General features: G+C 46.9%; 1 protein-coding gene and 1 long non-coding RNA gene across 9 annotated transcripts in view; both read left to right on the top strand.

The window, feature by feature from the left end:
• Positions 1-10,484: 10,484 nt before the first annotated feature.
• Positions 10,485-19,109, top strand: part of HECTD4 (HECT domain E3 ubiquitin protein ligase 4) — a 228,744-nt gene continuing 220,119 nt past the window's right edge. For all 8 annotated transcript variants that reach the window (XM_028829925.2, XM_028829923.2, XM_028829924.2 and 5 more), the window contains exon 1: positions 10,485-10,936. In XM_028829925.2, coding sequence (XP_028685758.1) covers positions 10,760-10,936 — 177 coding nt within the window. In that variant the 5' untranslated portion in view covers positions 10,485-10,759. The remainder of the gene's footprint in view (positions 10,937-19,109) is intronic.
• LOC144333092 (uncharacterized) lies at positions 11,830-18,251 on the top strand. The gene is made up of 2 exons (XR_013401449.1): positions 11,830-12,286; positions 16,959-18,251. It is a non-coding gene; the product is annotated as an uncharacterized LOC144333092 (long non-coding RNA).

Raw genomic sequence — 19,109 nt, 5'->3', positions numbered from 1 at the left:
TGCCTCAGCCTTCCGAGTAGCTGGGATTACAGGCACCTGCCACCAAGCCCAGCTAATTTTTGTACTTTTAGTAGATACAGGGTGTCACCATTTTGCCAAGGCTGGTCTCGAATTCCTGACCTTAAGTGATTTGCCCACCTTAGCCTCCCAAAGTGCTGTGATTACAGGCGTGAGCCACTGCTCCCAGCCCCGGGAATCATATTTCAACATGAGACATAAAAGGAATATACACTTTGGGAGGCCGAGACGGGCGGATCACGAGGTCAGGAGATCGAGACCATCCTGGCTAACACGGTGAAACCCCGTCTCTACTAAAAAAATACAAAAAACTAGCCGGGCGAGGTGGCGGGCGCCTATAGTCCCAGCTACTCGGGAGGCTGAGGCAGGAGAATGGCGTGAACCCGGGGAGGCGGACCTTGCAGTGAGCTGAGATCCGGCCACTGCACTCCAGCCTGGGCGACAGAGCGAGACTCCGTCTCAAAAAAAAAAAAAATAAAAATAAATAAATAAATAAATAAATAAATAAAAGGAATATACATCCAAACCATATAAATTTGATTTATATGGTTAAGATAAGTACTACTATGAAAAGAAATAGTGTGCAAAAATGACTGAGAAACAGGAGGACCTATGGTGTTTGGGGGAATCAGATGTCCTCTACAAGGAAGCTGATAACTGGAGAATGTGTAGGAGTTTGCCAAGTGAAGCAGGTGAGGAAGGGCATTCTGGCAGGGGGAACAGCAAGTGCAAAGGCCTAGAGGTAAGAAAATGGTACAATTGTTAAAGAAACTGCAAAAGCAGTCAGGGTGGCTTGCTGAGATGAAGATGGGCACGGTATGCCTAAGATCTCAGAAGCACAGACAACAAAAACAAAACTAGACAAACAGGACTTAAACCAAAAAGCTTCTGTACAGCAAAAGAAATAAGATAATGAACAGACAACACACACAATGAAAGAAAATATTTGTGGGCCGGGCACAGTAGCTTACGCCTGTAATCCCAGCACTTTAGGAGGCCAAGGAGGGCAGATCACCTGAGGTCAGGAGTTCGAGACCAGCCTGGCCAACATGGTGAAACCCCGTCTCTACTAAAAATATAAAAATTAGTTGGGTGTGGTGGCATGCACTTGTAATCCCAGCTACTTGGGAGGCTGAGGCATGAGATTCGCTTGAACCCTGGAGATGGATGTTTCAGTGAGCCAAGATCGTGCCACTGCACTCCAGTCTGGGTCACAGAGTGAGACTTTGTCTCAAAAAAAAAAAAAAAAAAAGAAAAGAAAGAAAGAAAAGAAAAATAGACATTGCATGTTCTCATTCCTGAGTGAGTGCTAAAAAAAAGTGTACACATGGACATAAAGAGTAGAATGATAGATACTGGAGACACGGAAGGATGAGGGGCTGTTAGGGGGTAGATGATGAGAAATTACTTAATGGGTACAATGTATATTATTATTATTTTTTTTTTTTTTTTTTTTTTTTGAGACGGAGTCTCACGCTGTTGCCCAGGCTGGAGTGCAGTGGCGCGATCTCGGCTCACTGCAAGCTCTGCCTCCCGGGTTCCCGCCATTCTCCTGCCTCAGCCTCCTGAGTAGCTGGGACTACAGGCGCCCGCCACCACGCCCGGCTAATTTTTTTTGTATTTTTAGTAGAGACGGGGTTTCACTGTGGTCTCGATCTCCTGACCTTGTGATCCGCCCGCCTCGGCCTCCCAAAGTGCTGGGATTACAGGCTTGAGCCACCGCGCCCGGCCCAATGTATATTATTTGGATGACAGATACCCTAAAAGCCCTGACTTGACCACTTCTCACATAACATAATTGCATGTCTACCCCATATATATATATACACAAATGTCAACAAGTATATGAAAACAGACACATATATATATGTCTTTATATATCTATGTTTATATAGATATATAAAGATGGGCACTGGCCTGACATGACGTGAAGCAGGTGACAAGTGGGAGTATACAATGCAAATTATTTTTTGTTTGTTTTTTGTTTGATTTATTTATTTTTTTGAGACTGAGACTCATTCTGTCGACCAGGCTGGAGTGCAGTGGCACGATCTCTGCTCACTGCAACCTCTACCTCCCGGGTTGGAGTGATTCTAGTGCCTCAGCCTCCCAAGCAGCCGGGATTACAGGGGTCCGCCACCATGCCTGGCTAATTTTTGTATTTTTTTTTTTTTTTAGTATAGGCGGGGTTTTGTCATGTTGGCCAGGCTGGTCTCTAACTCCTGGCCTAAGTGATCTTCCCACCTCGGCCTCCCAGAGTGCTGAGATTACAGGTTTGAGCCACCATGCTCTGCCATTTTTGTTTTTATTTAAATGAAAGAAAGCAAATTACACTTGGAAGAGGGCCAAGTCGGCAACGTGAGAGATCCAAATGCCACAAACTGTTAAACAACATAACAGTTTAATGTTTGAACTCATTCAGCACTAAAATTCTTGACTAAGCAGCTTGTGTTTCAAGCACCATGGCAGGCACCGGGGACTAAGTGATTAACCACAAAAATCTCAGAGGCTGATAGTAACAAGCATGTATTTCGCCCCTTCCAGGTCCGTAGGGTGGCTCTGCTTCAAGGCTGAGATCTGCCTGCCCACATGTTTCATTCAGGGACCAGCAGCTCCCAGAGACAAACTGGGCAAACACATTTAACTTTTGCTCTCATTAACATCTGCTACAATTCCATTGGCCAAAGCATTACATATGTCCAAGCCCAACCTCAATGGGGCAGGGAAATATACCTCATCTGCTCTGGGGTGAAGTTTGGGAACGCCATTGTATTTGTTTCCTAGACTGTGGTAACAGGAACCACAAACTGGGTGGCTTGAGACAATAGAAATCTGGCTGGGCATGATGGTGTACGTCTGTAGTCCCAGCTACTCGGAGGCTGAGGCGGGAGCATCACTTGAATCCGGGAGCTCAGTTACAGTGAGCTACGATCGCGCCATTGCACTCCAGCCTGGGCAATGGAGTGAGATTCCGTCTCTAGAAAATAGTAATTTTTTGAAGTTTTGGATTTTGGAGCATTTTGAATTTTGGGTTCTTGGATTAGGGGTGCTCACCTGTATTTCATAAAATGTTTGTGTTGCTGTCAAAGCTACGTAATTATGCTTTCCGATGGATAGATACTTTTTTTTTTTTTAAAGACGGAGGGGTCTCACTCTGTTGTCCAGGCTGGAGTGCAGTGTGCAGTGGCGCAGTCTTAGCTCACTGCAATGTCCGCCTCCTGGGTTCAAGCAATTCTCCTACCTCAGCCTCCTAAGTGGCTGGGATTATAGCCGCCTGCCACTACACGTGGCTAATTTTTGTATTTTTAGTAGAGATGGGGTTTCACCATGTTGGTCAGGCTGGTCTCAAACTCCTGACCTCAGATGATCCACCCACAGCCTTCCAACGTGTTGGGATTACAGGTGTGAGCCACCACGCCTGGCTTTTTTTTTTTTTTTTTCTGAGACAGAGTCTTGCTCTGTCACCCAGGCTGGGCTCCAGTGACATGATCTTGGCTCACTACAACCTCCACCTTCCGGGTTCAAGCAATTCTCCTGCCTCATCCTCCCAAGTAGCTGGGATTACAAACGTGCACCATCACGCCCAACTAATTTTTATATTTTTAGTAGAAACAAGGTTTCACCATGTTGGCCAGGCTGGTCTTCAACTCCTGACCTCAAGTAATCCGCCTGCCTCAACCTCCCAAAGTGCTGGGATTAGAGGCATGAGCCACCATGGCCAGCCTATTTTATTTTACAATGTAAATCATTATAAATTAATAGTCTCATGACTTTAACTGTTTGTCTTTCCAATTCTTGGTTCTCTGCCCTCCTTCCCCACGCCTGTTTCTTCCCTAATACTTCCTATCTCAGGGAATCATAGCTCCATCTCTGTTATGGGCTGAACTGTGTCCCTTTGAAAATTTACATGATGAAGTCCTAACCCTCAGTACCTCAGGGTGTAATGTTATTTGGAGACAGGGTCTTCAGAGAGAGAGACTCAAGTTAAAATGAAGTCCTTAAGTGGGGGCCCCAATCCAATATGACTAATGTCCTTGTAAAAAGAGAAAATGTGGGCCAGGTGTGGTGACTTCTGCTTGTAATCCCAGCACTTTGGGAGGTCAAGGCAGGAGGACTGCTTGAGCCCAGCAGTTGTAGGCAAGCCTGGGCAACACAGCAAGACCCCATCTTTACAAATAAAAAATAATTAGCCAGGTGTGGTGGCACACGCCGGTAGTCCCGGCTACTAGGGAGGCTGACGAGGGAGGTTCACTTGAGCCTAGCAGGCTGAGACTGCAGTGAGCCGTGATCATGCCACTGCACTCCAGCAACAAAGTGAGACCTTGTCTCAAAAAAAAAAAAAAAAAAGAGACAAAATTTGGACACAGACACACCAAGGGAAGATAATATACAGAGACATAGGGAGACTATGGTCATCTACAAGCGAAGGAGTGAGGTCTGGAATAGATTCTTCTTTCAAAACTCTCAGAAAGGCCAGGTGTGGTGGCTCACACCTGTAATCCTATCACTTTGGGAGGCAGAGGCGGGCAGATTGCTTGAGCTCAGGAGTTCGAGACTAGCCTGAGCAACATGGTGAAATCCTGTCTCTACAAAAAATACAAAAATTAGCCAGGCGTGGTGGTGCATGCCAGTGGTCCCAGCTACTCAGAAGACTGAGGCGGGAGGATCACTTGAGCCTGGGAGGCAGAAGTTGCAGTGAGTTGAGATCATGCCACTGAACTCCAGCCTGGGCAACAGACCGAGACCCTGTCTCAAACAAACAAACAAATCCTCAGAAGGAACCAACCTTGATTACTTACGAAGGTAGTTACTATCACTATCATCCCAGAAAACTGGGAAACATTACTTTTTCATGGTAACATGCAAAAGATCTGGGACCAAATCCAAGCAGTCCATGATTCAAACACCACACTGCGTTGCACGTAAGTGCTTTTTTTGGTGAATAGTACTATTGAAGTTTCCCCCACCATCCTCACATTCATTAAGTCACAAGTAGCAGTTACCAGCTTTAAACTTCACATCCTCCGGGAACCTCAGCCCCAGACTAGGTGCCTGGACTTCTCATTCCCTTTGCAATGATTCCTTCCAAGTAGCCTCCCTGTCTTTCATGAGAGAGGGAAGCTGCCAGTCTCCTTGGGAACTCGATCCTCGAACCTAACTCTGCCTGGCACAGAGTAGGCATTTAACGAATACTGAAGGAACAAAAATATACAGTGTTCACTTTTCCTTGAATGAAAACTCTACAATAATATCTTTTGTCCACTTTTCCTTTGTGCTAACCCCCCCCTTTTTTTTTTTTTTTTTTTTTGAGACTGACTTGCTAGGTCACCCAGGCTGGACTGCAGTGGCGTAATCTCGGCTTACTGCAACATCCATCTCCCGGGTTCAAGTGATTCTGATGCCTCAGCCTCCTGGTAACTAGGTAACTGGGATTACAGATGTGCCACACCCGGCTACTTTTGTATTTTTAGTGGAGGTGGGGGTTCTGCCATGTTGACCAGGCTGGTCTCAAACTCCTGACTTCAGATGATCCGCCCACCTCGGCTTCCCAAAGTGCTGGGATTACAGGCATGAGCTACCACGACTGGCCAGGAACAACTTTTTATTAATCTAATTTTTTTTGCAGGAGACGAATGTTAGCAAATCTCCAAGTCAGAACTAGAAATCCCAGTGCAGCAAGGCCTGTGATGCACACAAGGTGGCGATGGAGGACACAGCATCTTTCAGAGCTCCCTGCTGCTGATCTTTTCAAATGAGAGAGGCATTTAATGCTGCTTCATCTTCTGGCTTTTCATCAATGTGGAGGCCCGTCCTTTAGTTTTAGCAATTCAGTGGTGCTCCAAAGAGAATTTCCCCCTCCTTGTTTTCAAATATCTCTTTCATCTGATTTCTTTTCCCTGTTACTGCATAGATCCACCCATGAGCCGAAATAATCTTCTTTGAAATAAAAATATGAATGAACAGGGCCTACCAGAACACTTGGAAAAAAGATTTTGAGTAGGTGTGTGTATTTCCTCTTTTAGACTGTAATTAGTAAGATGGAAATAATCAATCTCCCCCATAGGTTCTGTGTGTGTGTGTGTGTGTGTGTGTGTGTGTGTGTGTGTATTTTTTCCTTGGTGTTTTGAAAGGCCTTAAAAATTAACATGGCTGCCTCATGTAAAACCACCTTTAAACTCTAATAAAGTTTATCAAGGACCACTTATCTTCACACCACACTCACATATTTTTGGACCCAGGAAGGATTACGAAGCCATTTTAGACAGTCAGCTGGTATAGAAAAGCCAGCAGAAGAGAGAGATATTGCAAAATCCCAGAAGGGCCCCAGCTTGAGCCAGGGCTAGCGAGTATCACGTCAGCAGCTGGGGCAGGAGGGAGATGATCTCCATCAACAAGCCTGCTGCTCCCTCTTGGGGAGATGCCTCCCAGGGGTAACTGAGGTCCAACTTAGTCATAGCTATTTTCCTCATATTTCTTCTCTGCTTCTAACTTAGGGTTGCCCAGCCAATGCTTTCTCTTGTGCCTTTTCCCTTCCTGATCCCCCATTCTTGAATAGAAGAGTAGAAAGGACGATTCCAAAGAAAAGAAGTCATAAGCCATAAATCTTTCCTTCCTATAAATGAATGTCTTGTGTGTGTACGTGTGTGTTGTCTAGACTAGATACGGATCTCTGCCTCGTAGCTTCCAACCTAAAGTTCTTTTGACCAGGCATTTTCTTTGTCTTGCTGATCCGTTCTAGAAATCCCTACTAAATGATCTTCTTTCCAGAGGGGGTTCTATAAATATTAATTCATCAGCTGCCTCATCGTGGTGCAGTGGCAGCCATGCAGTCCTATGACTAATTAATTACTGTTGCTAAAATATTAAATAACTATTCATTATGCAGTCTAAAGACTTTAAGCCCTAGATCTATGCTGTTCTCATCACTTAGGGTGAAGGACAAGAGTTCCTGGGCACCTTGACTCCTGATCTTAAAATATCATTAACAGTAGAAGACATAAGACTAAATATAGAAGAAATTTTATCTGAACTATTTAAGATGGTTTGAGTCCTGAATCTAAGCATTTAAAAATTGTGATGGGCTGGTCATAGTGGCTCACGCCTGTAATCCCAGAGCTTTAGGGAGGCCAAGATGTGAAGATCACTTGAAGCTAGAAGTTGGAGATCAGCCTGGGCAACATAGGGAGAGCCCATCTCTACAAAAATCTTTTAAAAATGAAAAAATACCAGCCTGGCCAACATGGTGAAACCCCATCTCTACTAAACATACAAAAATTAGTGGGGTGGGGTGGTGGATGCCTATAATTCCAGCTACTCGGGAGTCCGAACCAGGAGAATCACTTGAACCCGGGAGGCGGAGGTTGCAGTGAGCCAAGACCTATCCATTGCACTCCAGCCTGGGTGACAGAGTGAAACTCCATCTCAAAATAAATAAATAAAATAAAATAGGCCGGGCGTGGTGGCTCACGCCTGTAATCCCAGCACTTTGGGAGGCCAAGGCCGGTGGATCACCTGAGGTCAGGACTTCGAGACCAGCCTGACCAACATGGTGAAACTCCGTCTCTATTAAAAATACGAAATTGGCTGGGCCTTTGGTGGTGCATGTCTGTAGTCCCAGCTACTTGGGAGGCTGAGGCAGGAGAATTGCTTGAACCCAGGAGGCAGAGGTTGTGGTGAGCCGAGATCGCACCATTGTACTCCAGCCTGGGCAATAAGAGCGAAACTCTGTCTCTAAACAAACAAACAAACAAACAAAATTAGCTTGGCATGGTGATGTGTAGCTGTAGTCCTAGCTACTTAGAAGGCTGAGGTGGGAGGATTGCTTGAGCCCAGGAGGTTGAAGCTGCAATGAGCCATGGTTGTGTCACTGCACTCCAGCCTGGGTGACAGAAAGAGACCCTGTCTCTATTTTTTTATATTTTTTTGAGACAGAGTCTTGCTCTGTCACCCAGGCTGGAGTGCAGTAGTGCGATCTCGGCTCACTGCAACCTCAGCTTCCTGAGTAGCTGGGACTACAGGTGCACGCCACCATGCCTGGCTAATTTTTATATATTTTTTAGTAGAGAAAGGATTTTACTGTGTTGGCCAGGCTGGTCTCGAACTCCTGACTTCAGGTGATCTGCCCGCCTCAGCCTCCCAAAGTGCTGGGATTACAGGCGTGAGCCACCACACCCAGCCTTTTTTTTAATTGTGACAGACAGTTGTCAGTAGGTTTGGAAAAGGGAATGAAGGGCCAGGCACGGTGGCTCACAGAAGTTGGACATCACTTCTGCCTTCTGGGCCCAAGCGATCTTTCTGCCTCAGCCTCCTGAGTAGCTGGGACTATGGGTATGCACTAACATGCCTGGCTAATTTTTGTATTTTTTGTAGTGATGGGGTTTTGTCATGTTGCCCAAGGGGGTCTCGAGCTTCTGGGCTCAAGAGATCTGCCAGCCTTGGCCTCCCAAAGTGCTGGGATTATAGGTGTGAGCCATTGTGCCCTGCCATAATATTCCATCTTATGGATATACCATATTTTAGTTAACCAGCCCCATATTGTTGGATATCTAGATTGAAAATAGTTTTTCCTTTTGTAAACAATATTGAGCTACACAACCCTGTATATCCATCCTTGACTACGAGTCTGATTATTTCCTGCAGACAACTTCCTCAAAGTTGAATTGCTGGATGAAAGGGTATGCACCTTATTATTCTCCTGTTATTTTTATTATTATTATTTTTAAGATGGAGTCTTACTCTGTTGCCCAGGCTGGAGTGCAGTGGCACGATCTCGGCTCACTGCAACCTCCACCTCCTGGGTTCCAGCGATTCTCCTGCCTCAGCCTCCTGAGTAGCTGGGACTACAGGCATGAGCAACCATTCCTGGCTAATTTGTGTATTTTTTTTTTAGTAGAGACAGGGTTTCATCACGTTGGCCAGGCTGGCCTCAAACTCCTGACCTCAGGTGATCTGCCCACCTTGGCCTCCCAAAGTGCTGGGATTACAGGCGTGAGCCACTGCACCCTGCCTGTTTTATTATTTTTTAAGTGATAAAAATATACAAGCAATAGAGAACAATCTCATCTCAGTAGTTCCAGACCAGCCCCACACTCCCATGGCAACCCACCTTAAACATCTGGTGTTTTTTTGTTTTTTTTTTTTCAGAAGGAATCTTGCTCTGTCGCCCAGGCTGGAGTGCAGTGGCGTGATCTGGGCTCACTGCAAGCTCCACCTCCCGGGTTCACGCCGTTCTCCTGCCTCAGCCTCCCGAGTAGCTGGGACTACAGGCGCCCGCCACCAGGCCTGGCTAATTTTTTTTGTATTTTTAGTAGAGACGGGGTTTCACCGTGTTAGCCAGGATGGTCTTGATCGCCTGACCTCGTGATCCGCCTGCCTTGGCTTCCCAAAGTGCTGGGATTACAGGCGTGAGCCACTGCGCCCGGCCTACTAATTTTTATTTTTTGTAGAGATGGGGTCTCCCTGTGTTGCCCAGGCTGGCCTCAAACTCCTGGGCTCAAGCAATCCTCCTGCCTCGACCTCCCAAAGTGCTGGGATTACAGGTGTGAGCCACCGCACCCGGCCTAGTGAGCATATTTTTTTTTTTTTTTTTTTGAGACGGAGTCTCGCTGCGTCACCCAGGCTGGAGTGCAGTGGCGCGATCTCGGCTCACTGCAAGCTCCGCCTCCCGGGTTTACGCCATTCTCCTGTCTCAGCCTCCGAGTAGCTGGGACTACAGGCGCCCACCACCGCGCCCGGCTAGTTTTTTGTATTTTTAGTAGAGACGGGGTTTCACCATGTTAGCCAGGATGGTCTCGATCTCCTGACTTCGTGATCCACCCGCCTCGGCCTCCCAAAGTACTGGGATTACAGGCTTGAGTCACCGCGCCCGGCCTAGTGAGCATATTTTTAAGGTGTATGTCAATTAGTGTGGAAAACTGATGGAATGAACATAGCAATAATTAGAACTGCCACTCACTGAGCACATATTAAGTGTCGGGCATTGGGCACCAAGCATTGTTGACAGACGCTTTATTTTTTGTTTTGAGTGCTTACTGGGTACTAGACTTTTCAGTAAATATTAATCACCTACTATGCTATTCTACCAAGTGCTTATGAACAAGTGTGCAGCGCCTATTCTGCACCAGCCTTTCGCTTGCATCTCATTTAAACGTGAAAACAAGGAGTGATCTCTATGCTCTGCCCAGCGTGGGGGCGCGGGTCCGAGCAAGGAGTGCACACCTGAGTAGGGACAGGACCGGGGAGGCGGCGTCCTCTTCCCTGGCGCGCTGCAGAGCCAGGGCTACACTGAATGGCCAGGAGGAGAAGGGGCCGGCAGAGGTCAGGCTGAGGGCAACCGGCAGCAAAGGGCGAGGCGGGGGTCCAGGCCACCCGGGTGGCCGGATCCGCGGAGCGGTGGGCGGGGCGGCGGGCGGGGCCTGTATTGTCCGCTCCGCGGGGCATGCCGGGAGCCCCGCCCCCAACATGGCGTCTCACTGACAGTTGGCTGCCGAGCGGCAGAGGCGGATCCTGCTCCTGAGGGCGGCGGCGGCGGCGGCGGCTGCGGGGCCGGGGTCTCCCGGGCCGGGGTCGGGGGGGATGGCGACTCGGACCGCCTAGGGCGGAGCTGCACGGGCGAGGCGGCAAGCGGGTCGCCGCTGGCGGACGCGGCGGCCGCTGCCATGGACTGGTGATCGCGGCTGCTGCTGCTCCGTCTCCGCCGGCCGGGCGTCTGCTCCTCAGCTCCAAGCCCTCAGCCGGGGCCATGGGCTCGTCGGCGGCCGCGGCGGCGGCGGCGGCGGCGGCCGCTGACTCGGCGCAGTGGCTCTCGGTGAAGGAGGAGACCATCTTCCTGCACGACGGGCTGATCCGGGTCACCGACCTGGCCGAGTTGCCCAGCGAGATCCTCGGGGCCCCGGAGGCCGCCGACACCGACCTGGAGGTGAGCGAGGCGGCCCCCGGCCCCCGCCATCGGACTGGCCCACTCTCCCGGCGCCCCCGGGTCGGGCCCCTTCCTCGCCCCAGCCGCGGGCCTCGCCTCCCAGGGGCTGCCGGGGCAGGTGTGTGTGGGCGCGGGGCGGGCAGGTGGGGGCCGCGGCCGCAGGTCTGCAGACCGCCCGCCCCGCTCTCCCTCCCTCCCTCCTCTGGGCCTGGCGCCCGCCGGGGATTTCATTTGTGGTTTTCTTCTGAGCGTTCCGACACCCGGCATTTTATTAGACTAGCACCCGGCTCGGCCTTCATGCCCCGGAGGAGCCGCCGCCACCACCCGGGCCTCCCTCCCCTCCCCCACGGGCCCCCTGGACCCACTTCCAGGGCACACCCAGGTTGCTTAGCTTTGGGAACATTTTTATTTTAACGCTGTGCACCCTCCCACCCTTTTCTTCCCTAGTTCTGTGGTTTTTTTCTTTTTTCCGGGAGAGGGTAGTGGCAGCTGCGGGTCCGCGGTGGGCAATCCAGCAACTTCTCTGTGTTGTGTCTGGGATGGATTGACACGGGGCCTTTGTCAGGGAAGCGGGCGGTGTGGACAGCGAGAGGGATGCTCCAGCGGCCTTCCGTGCGCTCTTGGCGAAGGGTCACTGGCGCGTTAGGCCGCAGGGCCTTTTTGTGTGTCCGGGGGTCGCCGAGCATCCCGGGTTCAGAGCCGTGGCAGGTGCAACAGCAGATCTCATCAGTTGAGCTGCTTGGCCTTGGGGGCAGAAGGGAACCAAATGTGCTTGGTTGGTGGGAACTTTCCATCGACTTCACTTGGGTTCGTATTTGCCTAAAGGTGGGAATACTGGCAGTGGCGTTTCATGGAGGCCAGCGGATGCTGACACTGCTCCCCCTCCACTTCGTGGGATGACATTTTGATGTGTAGGTAGCATGGGGTGTCATCAAATTCTTACTGCCGTATGGAGAGCTTTCTGGGATAGGCGCAGAGAGGATGGCCTATCTTCTGGCTATAAACGGAATGTGAGGAATCTTTTGTGTTTTGCGGTTTTGCGTGCAGTTTGGCTTTACGCACAACGAACATTTATAGAAATGAATTAAAAGCCATTACTGTGTGTTTCTGGAAACGGCAGTGATCGGATCGCATTGGCCGAGACATTTGGACGTGCTTGAGATGCGAATACGTTCCTCTGTATTTTTGTGTCTGGATTTGCGGTTGCTTCAGCACTTCCGTTGTGAACTCTTAATTGACTTATTTTACAATCTAGTCACCAAAAAGAGGAGGATATGGTTGGTAGGGAATTCCTAACATGGAATCATCGTTTTATTGTGTCTCATTTGGGCCTGTTCTATAAAAAGCAAGGTGTGTCTGAGTGTCTTATCTGCCTGAAAACTCAAGGGGTATTATGCTATGATAGTGGAATCTTTTGATTTAATTGGCTGTGTTGTGTGTGAAAGGTGGGAAGTGGATGCTCTTTGTTTCTTTCTTTTCTTTTTTTTTTTACCCCCAGACCGAGTCTTCCTCTGTCGCCCAGGCTGGAGTGCAGTGGCCGGATCTCAGCTCACTGCAACCTCCGCCTCCTGGATTCAAGTGATTCTCCTGCCTGTGCCTCCCGAGTAGATGGGATTACAGGCGCGCGCCACCATGCCCGGCTAATTTTTGTATTTTTAGTAGAGACAGGGTTTCACCATGTTGGCCAGGCTGGTCTCGAACTCCTGACCTCAAGTGATCTGCCCGCCTTGGCTTCCCAAAGTGCTGAGATTACAGGCGTGAGCCACTGTGCCGTGCCTATGCTCTTTGTTTCTTAAAGACTAATCCAAGTTCACAGAACCAAAATTTATATATATGTCATTTATGTAATTTATTTTTAGGATTAGAAAGAGTAGGATTAAAGTATCTGTGCTGTTAAGTTGGTTTTCCTAAAATGTTTGTAAATGTATTGCATGAATTTGTCAGCTATTTCTACAGAAGAATGGTTTTAAAAGGAAAAACCTCTCTGGCCTGCTAGATTTTGTTTTTTTTAATTGCTTTTTGAATTTATGGTCTGATTTCTCAGAAACTAGTATGTGTATGGGTGATACACTGGTAGCAGTGCATAACTTTTTTCATTCTTTCCATGTTATACAGACTCCATGGTCTCAGGAGAAATAGCTAAGAATATTTTTTGTGGCTATTAGATTTGTGTTTGGGTGTATTCATATATATATATAATCTTTTTGTTTGTTTGTGTTTTTTTGAGACAGAGTCTCTCTCTGTTGCCCAGGCTAGAGTGCAGTGGCTCCATCTAAATCTCAACTCACTGCAACCTCTGCCTCCAGGCTTGAAGCAATTTTCCTGCCTCAGCCTCCCAAGTAGCTGGGATTACAGGCATGCACCACCATGCTGGGCTAATTTTTGTATTTTTTAGTAGAGACAAGGTTTTGTCACGTTGGCCAGGCAGGTCTCGAACTCCTGACCTCAGGTGATCCGCCTGCCTTGGCCTCCCAAAGTGCTGGGATTACAGGCATGAGCCACCACGCCTGGTACATATTTAATTACTTAATAATGTTGATTAAATGTATCCTACATGTCAGGCATTATTTTATTAAATTCTCAAAAGAGCCTAACAGTTGGATATATTGCACTCATTGTACAGATGAAGGAAGTGCAGAGTAGGTATTCAACTTGCTCAAGAGCACATAAAGAGCTTGCACATTAACCTAGTTCTGTTCACCGCATATCTGCTCCTCATCATAATACTTTATGCTTCCATGCATGTATAGTATTTGTATTTGCAATTATTTTAAATTTCATAACTGGCTACAGAAGGAAGAATTTCTGTTTTCTTTAGTAACTGTTTCTTTTTCATATTTGAGGAAGATTCATGGTTTATTAATTTTTTAAAAGCTATCTTTTGAAATACCACCACATCTATGAAATACAGTCTTCCAAGCCTCTCCTTCCAGTGGACATCTGGGTGAATAATGGCCATTTTCCACAGAGTTTATTAATATATATAGAATCCTTTAGTTAACACTTTTGGATTATGAGGGACGGGACTCACTGCAGAAGAGTGCAATAGTCTTAGAATTTTAGAGCAAGAAGAGACTTTAGAGATAATAATTTCCCTCATTTTAGAACGAAGTTCTCTAAGATCAGGAGATCTCAGAGATCAGGAGATGAGGTTATGGCTTAGTCACTATAGCATAGCTAGTTGTGGCAGGGCAATGACTAGACCCTGGCTTTTCTGCGTTTGGATTCTAGTGTTCTGTTCACCCTGTCAGCACTGCTCAAAGTCAATCTAAAGAAAGAATCCCTCCTAAGAAGCAGATCAACATTAACTTAATATTTTAATTTAAGCAGATCCAGAGTATTTGAATTAAAATTTTTCTTCCCAGTAAATTCCCTCCCTCCCTCCCTCCTTTTTGAGACCGAGTTTCATTCTTGTTGCCTAGGCCGGAGTGCAGTGATGCGATCTTGGCTCACTGCAACCTCCACCTCCCAGGTTCAAGCGATTCTTCTGCCTCAGCCTTCCAATTAGCTGGGATTACAGGCATGTGCCACCATGCCCAGCTAATTTTGTATTTTTAGTAGAGACTTAGTTTCACCATGTTGGCCAGGCTGGTCTCGAACTCCTGACCTCAAGTAATCTGCCTTCCTTAGCCTCCCAAAGTGCTGAGATTATAGGCGTGAGCCACTGCACCCGGCCTCCTTTTTTTTTTTTTTTTTTAAAGCAATAAATAATGTTTAATCAACTAATTCATTCAACAAGTATTGGTGGAATTTAGAGTGAGCTGGGCCAACCATCCTGGATGCTGGGGATATAGCAGTGGATAAAATAAAATCCTTGTCCTCAAAAAGCTTATAATTTATTGGAATGATACAGACAATGACAAATATGTAACATGACATAGAGGCAAATGATAAGTGCTAAAGAGAAAACTATAGCTCAATAAAAAGATGGAGAGCATTGGAAAGAGGGCTCTGTTTTTTTGTTTTAATTTTTTTTGTTAGAGATGGGGCCTTGCTATATCGTCCAGGCTGATCTTGAATTCCTCCTGGCCTCAAGTGATCCTCCGACCTGAGCCTCCCAGAGTGCTTAGTATGAGTCACTGCACCCAGCCAACTGTCCTGTTTTATTTTATTTTATTTTTAATTATTTATTTTTGAGACAGAGATTCTCACTCTGTTTCCCAGGCTGGAGTGCAGTGGTGCCATCTTTGCTCACTGCAACCTCCACCTCCCGGATTCAGGTGACTCTCCGGCCTCAGCCCCCTGAGGAGCTGGGATTACAGGCATGCAGCACCACGCTTTGCTAATTTTTGTATTTTTTTTTTTTTTTTTTTTTTTTTTTGAGACGGAGTCTGGCTCTGTCGCCCAGGCTGGAGTGCAGTGGCCGGATCTCAGCTCACTGCAAGCTCCGCCTCCCGGGTTTACGCCATTCTCCTGCCTCAGCCTCCCGAGTAGCTGGGACTACAGGTGCCCGCCACTTCGCCCGGCTAGTTTTTTTTTTTTTTTTGTATTTTTTAGTAGAGATGGGGTTTCACCGTGTTAGCCAGGATGGTCTCGATCTCCTGACCTCGTGATCCGCCCGTCTCGGCCTCCCAAAGTGCTGGGATTACAGGCTTGAGCCACCGCGCCCGGCCTAATTTTTGTATTTTTAGTTGAGACGGGGTTTTACCATGTTGGTCAGGCTGGTCTTGAACTCTGGACCTCAGGTGATCCGCCCACCTCTGCCTCCCAAAGAGTTGGGATTACAGGCGAGTCAGCCACCACACCCAGCCTGTCCTGTTTTATATAGGGTGGACATGAAAGGAAAGCCCAGGATGGCTTTTGAGCAGAGACCTGAAGGGAAGGAGGGAGTATATCATATGGCTCCCCGGAAAGAACATCCCATACAGAGACGACAGCAAGAGGCAAGTCCTTGAGAGGGAAGCGTCCTCAGCATATTTGGAGCTCTGAGCCCAGTAAGCTAAAGGGGAGAGGAGAGATAGGGAGCAGGGGATACAGATCAAGTAGATCCTTGTACGTGAGGGCTTTGGATCTTTTTTTTTTTTTTTTTTTTTTTTTGAGACTGAGTCTGGCTCTGTCACCCAGGCTGGAGTGCAGTGGCCGGATCTCAGCTCACTGCAAGCTCCGCCTCCCGGGTTCACGCCATTCTCCTGCCTCAGCCTCCGGAGTAGCTGGGACCACAGGCGCCCGCCACCTCGCCCGGCTAGTTTTTTGTATTTTTTAGTAGAGACGAGGTTTCACCGTATTAGCCAGGATGGTCTCGATCTCCTGACCTTGTGATCCGCCCGTCTCAGCCTCCCAAAGTGCTGGGATTACAGGCTTGAGCCACCGTGCCCGGCTGGGCTTTGGATCTTACTATGAGTGAATTAATAATGCAGAGTGTAGCTGGGTGTGATACGCCTGTAATCCGAACACTTTGGGAGGCCGAGGCGGGCAGATCACAAGGTCAGGAGATTGAGACCATCCTAGCTAACACAGTGAAACCCCGTCTCTACTAAACATTAAAACAAAACAAAACAAAAAAAATAGCCGGGCGTGGTGGCGGGCGCCTGTAGTCCCAGCTACTCGGGAGGCTGAGGCAGGAGAATGGCGTGAACCCAGGAGGCGGAGCTTGCAGTGAGCTGAGATCCTGCCACTGCACTGCAGCGTGGGCGACAGAGTGAGACTCTGTCTCAAAAAAAAAGAAAAAAAAAAAAAGAATGCAGAGTGAGGCTTTTTCTTGTCCTTTAAAATAGCCATTTGTTGGAACATGTGGAAATAGGCAAAGAGAAAAAAAAAAAAGAAAAATATAGCCGTTTGTATTTATTTTAATTTTATGTTACTGGTGGAAAGCAAAAGACGTATAGGAATTATTATTATTATTTATTTTAGACAAGAGTCTTGCTCTGTTGCCCAGTCTAGGGTGCAATGACTCGATCTCAGTTCACTGCAAACTCTGCCTCTCAGGTTCAAGGGATTCTCCTGCCTCAGCCTGCCGAGTATCTGGGATTACAGGTGACCCTCACCCAGCTAATTTTTTTTTTTTTTTTTTTTTTTTTAGTAGAGATGGGGTTTCACCATATCAGCCAGGCTGGTCTCGAACTCCTGACCTCAAGTGATCCAACCGCCTCTACCTCTGAAAGTTTTGGGATTGCAGACATGAGCCACCATGACCGGCTTAGGAAATTTTTAAAAAATATTGAAATAAATATACATTTAAGATAAATAAAAAAGCAATAACTCAAAAATAACATCTCAGATGTTATTGCATTTTACATTGAATTTCATAGAACATTATCCTTTTTAAAATAAACGGAATTTAACAGGGGGAAAAAAAGGAATAGCTTACTTGTGGAAATTACAAAAGCGTTCTGCTTCCTATCCCATTTTTCTTTACAAACTGCAGTTGGGAACAAGCAGGCATCGTATATAAGAGTGTTGACAGAGAAGCTGATTAACTTACCCAAGGTGGCTAAGATATTTCTTACTCCACAGTTGAGGTTTATTTTAAATTTAAGCATTTTGGTTAGTGCTTCTCATATTTCATGGTGTTTGCTTGTAAGTACTCCCTCTCCACCCTGCCCCACACCACACAAAAACTTGAACATGAATGTTTAAGTCAGCTTTATTTGTGACTGCCCAAAGCTGGAAACAATCCAAATGTCCGTCAGCAGGTGAATGGATAAACAGATGTGGTACATCCATACAATGGAGTATTACTCAGCAACAAAAACGAATGAACCGTTGGTACTCACAACGTGGATTTATGCTGAGTGGAAGAAACCAGACAAACAGGAGTACATACTGTAAGACTCCATTTCTATGAAATTTTGGAAATGCAGATTGATCTGTAGTGGTTGCGTGGGGATAGAGGCGGGCAGGAAATGATGAGAGGGACGGAGTATAAAGGAGCATGAAGAAACTTTTGGGGCGATGGCTATTTCCCTATTTTGATTGTGGTGATGGTTTCACATTTGTATATGTATGTCAAAACTCATTAAATCACACACTTTAAATATGTGCTGTTTACTGTATGGCAACTATATGTTAATTAACAAATGAAACCTAATAAATGCAAAAGGGTTTTTGTTTATTATTTTGTTTTGCCAAAAAAGAAAAGGGGCATTTGGGTTTGAAGTTGATCAGCTGAAATCGTCAAGGCTTTAAATACTTATCGTACACTCAAGTGAAATATTTGAGATGATATTTAGATTTATGTTGATCTGTTCTCCTAGGAGGACACTGCTAGCCTATATATCCTTTGGGCAAAATCCTTTGGAAAGTGTTTATGTACTTTTATAGAATTCTAGATTTGGAAGAGTTAATGAATAAGGGAATAAACTTACCTTGTTCACCAGTAGTGTCGATTACCATGCAATTAATGAGCACTGTAATAGGAGTCACTGAATCTTGGTGCAGTATTCTGTGAGCTTGGGCAAAAGGCCCAACAGGCTTTCAGGCTTGTCTGGCTCAAGCTGTAAAATGAGAATGAAGTATTTGAGGGCTGTGGGAGACAGTATTGCCTTGAAGTTAAAGTCAGGTTTAAAGAGTCAAACTGGGATCGAAATTCTAGCTCTGCTCCTTGCTTGCTGTGTGACCTTGGGCAAATTCCATACCTTTTTTTAAACATATTTTTCTAGAGACAGGTTCTCTGTTGCTGGCCGGAGAGCAGTGGTGTGATCATAGTTCACTGCAGCCTCACACTCCTGTGCTTTAAGTGATCTTCCCACCTTAGCCTCCTGAGTAGCTGGGACTACAGGTGTGCTACTAATTTTTAAATGTTTTATAGAGATGGAGTCATGCTGTGTTGTCAGGCTGGTCGTGAACTCCTGGCCTCAAGCAATCCTCCTGTCTCAGTCTCCCAAAGTGCTGGGATTACAGGTGTGAGCCACTGCGCCTGGCCTAATTCCATAACTTCAGAAATCCCTAGTTACTTTTTTTTTTCTTTTGAGACAGAGTCTCGTTCTGTTGCCCAGGCTGGAGTGAAATAGCGTGATCGCAGCTCACTGCAAACTTCGCCTCCCAGGTTGAAGTGGTTCTTCTGCCTCAGCCTCCCGAGTAGCTGGGATTACAGGCTTGCATCACCATGCCCGGCTAATTTTCTATTTTTAGCAGACATGGGGTTTTACCATGTTGGCCAGGCTGGTCTGGAACTCCTGACCTTTGGTGATCCACCCGCCTCAACCTCCCAAAATGCTGGGATTATATGTGTGAG

Source organism: Macaca mulatta, chromosome 11 (assembly GCF_049350105.2).
Source record: "Macaca mulatta isolate MMU2019108-1 chromosome 11, T2T-MMU8v2.0, whole genome shotgun sequence".
NCBI classification, from domain to species: Eukaryota; Metazoa; Chordata; class Mammalia; order Primates; family Cercopithecidae; genus Macaca; species Macaca mulatta.
Note: the sequence above shows the minus strand (reverse complement) of the source record. Positions and strands in the feature narration are given on the sequence as shown.